At 36.0% G+C, this 8,622-nt stretch overlaps 2 protein-coding genes and 1 long non-coding RNA gene across 3 annotated transcripts in view; 2 read left to right on the top strand and 1 right to left on the bottom strand.

Moving 5' to 3' along the window:
* The first annotated feature begins 1,094 nt into the window (after window positions 1-1,094).
* Window positions 1,095-2,931, top strand: Phf5a (PHD finger protein 5a). Its single transcript, XM_022071793.2, has 4 exons — window positions 1,095-1,294; window positions 1,409-1,599; window positions 2,392-2,506; window positions 2,629-2,931. Exons 1-3 carry the CDS (start codon window positions 1,243-1,245, stop codon window positions 2,479-2,481), a joined length of 333 nt encoding a protein of 110 aa, XP_021927485.1. The 5' UTR covers window positions 1,095-1,242; the 3' UTR covers window positions 2,482-2,506; window positions 2,629-2,931.
* LOC147873801 (uncharacterized) lies at window positions 2,233-6,303 on the bottom strand. The gene is made up of 2 exons (XR_015535217.1): window positions 6,116-6,303; window positions 2,233-3,597 (listed from the first exon to the last, which is right to left on the bottom strand). It is a non-coding gene; the product is annotated as an uncharacterized LOC147873801 (long non-coding RNA).
* Window positions 3,785-8,622, top strand: part of retm (real-time) — a 46,342-nt gene continuing 41,504 nt past the window's right edge. The window contains exon 1 of the mRNA XM_022071794.2: window positions 3,785-3,945. Coding sequence (XP_021927486.2) covers window positions 3,883-3,945 — 63 coding nt within the window. The 5' untranslated portion in view covers window positions 3,785-3,882. The remainder of the gene's footprint in view (window positions 3,946-8,622) is intronic.

The following is an 8,622-nucleotide window of genomic DNA, read 5'->3' as shown; positions in this document are numbered from 1 at the left end:
TTCCTGAAAATTCTGTGGTGTTTTTAGAGTGCCTTTTCATTACGAAAATAATTCTCTTATTTACGAAAAAGTGTTATGAAAAATGTTGTTGCATGTGCAAAATTTGTATAACTGATTTTATACAAGATACATCTAGTCTCTAGCATAACATATTGAATATAAATATTTAAAAGTTAATAATTACGTTAAGTAAAGTTATTGGGTCTGTGTAACTTAAAACACACTTCAATTTTTTATACCTCAAAGCTGGAATCCTTCTACGAATCACAACCATTTATAAGTACCGAAATTAAAATGTGTATGTATTTATGTTAAAAGTAAGAATTAACATTGTATACAGATATGGGATAAATTAAAGCATTTCAGTGCAGAATAATTATAATTGGATAACATTAAGTGAAATAAAAATGATTTTTAACATTTTTAATTATTATTGTCTGTAGACATTGGTCTGTACAAAATTTCAGAAAGTAACTTTTAGATGAAATATAAATCATAAATTAATGTGATTTACACAAAACACTTATGTGCAGTCTCAAGTCACAGTCGTGTTTAATCTGTCTCTCTTTAATTACCTTAAACTTCTAAAGTGAACTTAAACTGAATTTACAACTCGCTGAAAAGAGTAATCTAATCGATTGACTTTGTCACTTGTGTGTAACAGGACAGCTTTTGACACATAATACGAATACATTCAAGAGAATCGACGAAGATAAGTTACAAGTGTAGATACTTATCAGTCGTGAAGATGGGGGCAGTATGCTATTTTTAAATAATGGTACCTACAAATCCACATGGCATTACAAATGAGAAGACCAACATGAACATTTTTATACCTTCTGTTTCTAGGATAGTACCTTAGGCTAGAACCGCTTACTTCAATATCCATACCAGTTCATTATTAATTTTTCCATCTTATCATTTGACGCTATATAGTCTGAGCTGCAGACATTGTTACAACCCATTCAGACACCTCTATTATGCTGGTTAAATAGTCACCCTTCTTACCGAGCAAGGTACCGTTACCACAATATCTCACCGTGGCAGCACCAGAGCAGCGTACGGAAGACAGAGCGTTCATAGTAACACATGTCATGTAAACGGTGATAGTCACAGATGAATCTTGTAGACCACAGAATAGAACAAGTGACTAACACGATTGCGAACTATAGAAGCCAATGCTTGTAATTACCATTTAAGGCGGTAAAATATTACAATTCTGTAGAATATTGAGTTAAACTCATGGCAAAACATCATCCAGATCTAATTTTCTGCAGGAAACAACCAGGTGTAGGTATGTATAACATTATTTTTTTTAGGCTAAGGATGTCTTTTGTAATGTAAAATTACATTGGCATGGAAAGTGTATTGTATACCATTTATTTACTGTTATTTTCTTCTGTTTTAGCTATTGGACGATTGTGTGAGAAATGTGATGGGAAATGTGTTATATGTGATTCGTATGTGCGACCTTGCACATTAGTGAGGATTTGTGATGAGTGTAACTATGGGTCTTACCAAGGACGGTGTGTGATCTGTGGAGGACCTGGTGTATCGGATGCATACTATTGTAAAGAGTGTACCATACAGGAGAAAGATGTAAGATGAATTACTGTAGCTCACCACTTTTAATATTTGTCAAATCAATTGAATCAGGGTGCCCCTGTAATAATATAGGTTAGGTTTAAACAATTCCAGCACAAGAAAAATCTTTTGTGGGTTTCTCCTAGGGCAGACAAACGAATGTGACAGATAAGTTGATGAATGTGCATGTGATTACCCAGTCATTCCACATTCCGTTGATGTGTTTTGATCTTATGCGTATGCTTTTTTCTGCTTTGGTTTGATTTGTGATAAACTGCCCTCGAATAGCGTGTATTAATGGGTCTTATACTAGTAACCTTCACTTTCACATGTAAATTAAGTGTTTTATTGTTGGTATTAAGTGGAATCTTGATTCAATGCTTTTTATTGCTACTATTTATCACAGTATTTTTGGCTGAAAGTGGGTACATTTTAGAAGTATTTGAAAATATTGAAGGCATCTTGATTTCCCAAAACTTTCTTACAACTAAGAGGTGAACGAAAGCTTTAATAAACTTGATTCAGATAAATATCCTGTCCACATAATGTTTAAGTGACATTCATAAACAATAAAGCCTGAGTGCATGTAAAGTAATTTTGATTAGAAATATCAAAATAGGAAATTGTACTAAGATGTAAATTTTGATCTTTATGACAAATAATAATTTATTTAATTAAAAATAATTTTACACTGTGCTGAATTCTTAAAATTAAAACTGCCTGAAGTATAATTAATGGTAGCGTATTTGTTCCTTGATTTATCGGCGTACCTATTTCGTAACATTCATATTATTTCGTCTCTTTCAGCGTGATGGGTGCCCGAAGATCGTGAACTTGGGTAGCTCTAAAACTGATCTCTTCTATGAACGGAAAAAGTACGGCTTCAAGCGGAGGTGAAGGGGCCAGTGAACATCTGACTGCTGTACGTTTCACCGGGAAGTAACTCGGTTCCATAAAAGCGTTCTGTCTGGATTAAATTTAAAGATGACTGTCGTCTGTGTTTTTGTGCCATGTAATCTGATAATAAGTTTACCAACATTTCAGATGTACTTGCTGCCTCCGTCATCAGGGCGATACATCTGAAATTTCAGTAAATATCTACCAGACTACGCAGTGCAACGATACAGAAGATGGTCATCTTCGTACTTGCCACTGCGGGAACCTGAAATATAATTTGGATTTAATTTGAATCATATTTTAATGAAAATAATAGCAGTATCATTCAATTTTATTGTAATCTATTGGTGTATTGTATAGTATTTATGATGTAAAAGTAAATACTTTTATACATAGATATTCTGTACATTTATGTATGTGACACGCATAAAATTAAATTTCTATACCTTAGAGATTTTCAGAAATGAAGAGAACCTTTGTAATTGGGACAAATTAAGGTTCTTGTTACCATGTTAACGAGAGCTCGCGACCGGTCCCTGTCCTGATCCACATGAACCCAGCCACACCCTATTTCCTAAAGATCCATTTTAGTATTATTCTCCCATTTGTGCTTGTCCTCCAAGTGGTGTCTCACTGTCAGGGTTATTAACCAAATTTTTTTTTTACACATTTCTCATCTCCCCCTTGCCAATACTACCCTCCTTGATCTGATCATCATAATATTTGGTGAAGAGTATATATCAATTAATGAAGCTCCTCCTACAATTTTTCTTCCAACTATCTGTCTCCAAGGCAGCTGTTCTGAAGCACCCTCATTCTAGCAATAGGCATACAAACAAAAGGAAAAGAGTAGAATCTATTCAACTCTGCCCTTCAGGCGTAATTTTCGGCCACGAACTTCTCGTTGAATAACGTGTAGTAGTCATCCTTAAGTAGGATAGAATAAATTTGTGATGAACTGCAAGGACAGGAATCTGAGGGCGGTCAAATAAGGAATGGCCATGAAACATCAGCTGCCATCAGTGAATTTAAGGAGCTGGTTTCACGTGTGACGTCATCACGACTACATTCCTCTATACGAAAAATGTAGTGCGTTGTTTTGAAGTTTCACAGGAGCTGTAAAAATATAGAATGGTAATTGTGGTAACACAAAAGTACAAATTAATGATCCTACAAATCGTCCAGAACCATACTTTGTAAATGTAATTCAGATTATATACTTTTTCTGGGGAAAAATCTTTACGCGATTCGTTTGCAACGCACTCTAGTTGGCATATATTAAACCATTTAGTCTTCCGCCGAGTTGCTTATGGTCTGGTGGTGTATTTTGCTTTTAGTGGTAAATATACAATACATCGACGTTCGAAGTCTTAAATTTAGTGGATATAAGTGGTCTTAAAAATGGTACAGAAGTACCAGTCCCCGGTAAGGGTGTACAAGTATCCGTTCGAGTTGGTAATGACTGTAAGTATTCTATTAATTTGATAAATACAAGCTTACTGAGCAGTGTCAATGAATCCATTATGCTTCACAGCTGTTATAAATTAACGATCTGGTTACAAATGTTCAACAGCACGTATTTTATAAGATATATTTATGTTATGCTAATGTAAACTGTGTGATGATTACGAAAATTGTTATTCTCCATGTAACCCCCCCCCAAACAAAAAAAATATATGTACAGGGGTGACAAGAAATGGATCATACTGGAATTGTCTGAGGAGAGACACATCTGTCGGGAAACATCTACAGACTTTGGCGTTCCCTTTAATTTTTTCATGAATATCCAGTTGTAATGTAAAATCGGCTTCCGCTAAGTTTTCGTGACATAAAATTCTCGTTTTCTTTAGTGCAACCGAAATTAACCAGATCCTTAGAAAGTTATAATGACACACTATAATCACTTTATCTACCCTTTTTTTCCCCGTGAAACTTTTTAATGACGTGATCGTGTACTTAATCCTATTTAGCACTCACTCATTTGATTTAATCTGCCACCAAAAAGTAGTGTTTTTATTTATGCATGCTAGATTCAGGAAAAGAAACCTAGTAACGTCAACTGAACATTATTCACCCTGCCTTAAAATTCGGCTTCGTTTGATAAATGTTCAGATATGAGAAAAAAAAAAGTTTAAATTTCGCATCAAAATATCGCTCAATCAAAAGCGGCGTAAATGACTGGCCACCGTATTAAAATATATAATTTTTACGTAACGTCTATTCATTCAGTTTGTGCTTTAATCTTTGACCTCCTTGTTATTTCGTCCGCTTTCTTTATTTTTATGCAAATAGACCGTGACAAAGTTTAGTGTACTCCATTCTTAGCCAGCGTGAAAAATTTGGATAGGAAAACTCCGTTTAATTTTTTCAATGATATGTCGTTGTTAAGTAACACTTGATAACGGTTCTTTTCTGGTATATTGACCGACGTTTCAAAGGACTTTGCTGCCTCCATCATCAGGGCGATGATCTGTACTCAATCGAATTAACCATGGACAATTTATAAAAGCGGATCAGGAATCCCTTTTTAAAGGAGCTGTAGTTGTAATGCACGTTTCCAGCTAGTGTATTTTCAAACAAAAGATAAAAGACCCGTTAGCAGTAACGGGTGTTTTCATTGTCGTCCGCTCGCAGATATTTACGAGGTCTTAATTATACGTATCATAAATAGTAAAGTGCGCTGGATTACTTTGAACAATCTCCTTACGTAGGATAACCGACTGTAAATCATATTCACCAACATTATCGATTATTTGGTCGATGTTTTTCGATCCTCTCGTGAGTTTTCCAGAGGTCGATGTTTTTCGATCATCTCGTGAGTTTTCCAAAGGTCGATGTTTTTCGATCCTCTCGTGAGTTTTCCAAAGGTCGATGTTTTTCGATCCCCTCGTGAGTTTTCCGAAAGTGTCTCTTTCTTCCTTCTGTCATTACAATTTGTACACATCTCAGTAGCAATCTGACCTGATGATCCTTGGATAATCTTGAATTTTTGTTTGCTTGAAAGTTTTTTTTCATACTATCCACGTAACCTTTTACCCAGAGGTCATACGTGTTCCATAAATCACCAACAGTGGTCTTCACGGCGGTGAGGAAGATGATGCTATTCTTCATGGTTTTGACGCTGAGCTCGAACAGAGACACTTTTTTTTTTAAAGTTATTCGACGTTTCGACAAACATTGCGTTTGCCATCTTCAGGGTGAATATGTTAGTTGGGTGTTTCTTGGAAGCCTGGGATTCACAACTATTTCTTATTGACCCGCGGGCCGCAGGGTTATGAAAAAAAGCGATAATTTATTCGAATTCACGACAGTTGTTTCAAAATAATTCTTACGTACTGCTTCAAACAGGTTCGCACATTACTATGTAATTGTCTTTAACAAAATAATTCATTAGTGTGGCATCTGGCATTTATTTGGCTTTAAAATCTTTCACAGTGATAAAATGTTATTCAAAATATACCAGGGTCTTACAAAACACGTCTGAGGGCCACATGCGGACTGCGGGTTACCGGTTATATTAAACCCTAGTAGTAATAGCGTTAACCAGTTGATCGTTGCCATGGAGACGTTTGAATAGTCTACATTTGCTCCAATTACATTATAGAGCAGAAGTTAGGAATCTCAAAAGTCGTACCTTTACTCCCCTGTAGATGTCCTTTGGGTGTAACTGAAGCGTAGAAACAGCTTTGTTGCTCGCTCTGGTAATGCAGACACTTTCACGTATAAGTTTAGTCAGCTTCTGAACCTGACTTTTTAACAAATAAAGTTAATGCCAATTTAGATTTGAATACACGAAGGGGAAATGAAAAACTTCATGCAGAAATTGGCAGTTTATAAGATTTTACCATGTCAAGTTATACACGGCTTCATGAAATATAACCTCAAAATTAACACGCTTGCTTCATATCTTGCATAGCTAACAGGGGCATTTATTCGACTCTTAGCGTCTCATCTACAGACCACATTGAAAATATCCTTGAGCGTGTCTTGCTCTATTGAATAATGCGGAAAAATGAATTTAAAAATTGTTTTCTTTCAGTCGAGATTTGAATTTACAATTAGTGCTGTGACGCAGGATACACTTTACAATAACTGTTCTTAGAAACCCTTTTATGTGTTGAAAAATACCAACACGACGGCAGAAACGAATTTGTTTTGCCATAGAAACGTAAACACACCGGCGAGACAAGTAAGTTTTGGGGTTTCTTCGGCCGCAATGCGATTGGCTGGTCTCCGTTCCAAATTTTGAACCCATGTCCTGCCGAATACAAAGTCCATTTCACTTTATTTGATCGACCTCATAACACTTCGTGGAAAAGTACAAATTATAAAGTTTCATTATGTAACTTTTCCAGTCTTGTGTTAAATTTCCCTCTCTTAAGTTGGGGAATTTAACAATACAACAATGGACACGTTTATATCTTATTAATGTTGGCAACAATGATCTATTCTGTTTTTCACTGTACTGAGAATATCTGAATGTTAATGTGGTACTACCGGAATTTTATTATCCGTTTGGAAGGCCTGACTCGTATGAACTACACACGACAAACGGTCTGAATGAAACGTTACAGTAATAGTTCGCAAATGTTTTTATTGTCATGCGTTTTGAGGCTCAGTTTGGGAGACATCTTTTACATGGTGAAGCTCCGTCTTGTTGATTTGCACGACGAATTTCCACTCAAGCAGTGTAGGACGCCGTAGTTCATTAATTGAGGCCAAGGTTATCAGTAAACCTAGGCTATACTTAACAGAGTTGACAGCCAGCCTGTATCCACGCTGCCAGTTTTTTGTAGTTCAAAAAAGAAACTCTTCCCTTTTTACATTGAACTAAATACAACCGATATTATTGTCATTGTTGAGCACGAAGAGATAACATCCGCTGTATGAGATAAATATCAAAATTCAACAACATTGTTTTGCTTTCTTTAATGTAATATGCAGGACGAGTATTGTAATAAAAATATGTGGTTTGAAAGGTAAACATTGCCGTATTTCGTGCTCTCTGCCCCGGAAGAAAGCCTCTGTCCCATGGAGTTGCTGGGGGGCTCTTAAGATAAATTTCTTTTCACTTTGTTAAGGAATATACGTTGTGAAAAGCGATGTGTTAAATGGTACGTGTAACACTGTATTTACCAGTTAAGTAGCGGAAGTATCTGCTCTGTTATCACAAACACTTTGAGGCAAGTTTACGTCATTTGTAGATAATTTACTATTAACATTCTTGCAGTCATTTGAGTTCATATATAAAGACATTTTAAGATAAACACGTGACGCGAAGAATTGGGATCGTTAAAATGTCTGTTTGTACGGTTGGTATAGTAGAGGTCTCTTGTACCTACAGGATCCGTTTCGATACCCGTTTTTACTAGTAAATGAAAATGTGAGACAGATTTATTCGGGAATCATTAGGCCACGTCAGGAAATTTGAAATATCTGGATCTGGGTTTTCGTGGCTGTGGATAGTGATGTCAAAAACGTCGTAACTGCCTACTTGCAAATTCTTTCTTAACGTTCGTGGTCATCTTTCCTTTAGGAGGTAAGAAATGTGTACAAAATTTTAGTGGGAAAATGAAATACACATTACTAAGAGGCGTCTTTGGACACCAAAGTACAGGTAGAGGGATAATATTAAAATGGAACTTAAATGATATGTGGATATATGGGCTGGATCCATTTGGCGATGGGTAGGAACGTGATGAAGTCTTGTGAACACAGTACAACATAAAACACTACACTTAACCATTACAAAGGTCAACTGGTTAACGCTGTTTAAGGAAATAATCGCTGTTTACACTGAGAATCGCACGAAACCCATACATACACTACGTAGGAATCTGAATAATATTTAAAGATTCAGTCCGTACCGCGAAGTAAACACTACACTTCACCATTACAAAGATCAACTGGTTAACGCTGTTTAAGGAGAAAATCGCTGTTTATAGCGAGAATCATACGAAACCCATGGATACTCTGAGTAGGCATCTAAATAATATTTAAAGATTCAGTCCGTACCGCGAAGAAAACACTACACTTCACCATTACAAAGATCAACTGGTTAACGCTGTTTAAGGAAATAATCGCTGTTTTTTCTGAGAATCATACGAAACAAATAAATACAATCTGTGGGAAAAGTCCCAT

This window comes from Zootermopsis nevadensis, unplaced genomic scaffold (assembly GCF_977971745.1).
Source record: "Zootermopsis nevadensis isolate Lab colony 2312 unplaced genomic scaffold, Znev_1.0 Znev_ptg000015l, whole genome shotgun sequence".
Lineage (NCBI taxonomy): Eukaryota > Metazoa > Arthropoda > Insecta > Blattodea > Termopsidae > Zootermopsis > Zootermopsis nevadensis.
The sequence above is the reverse complement of the archived record's forward strand: the minus strand, read 5'-3'. Positions and strand labels throughout refer to the sequence as shown.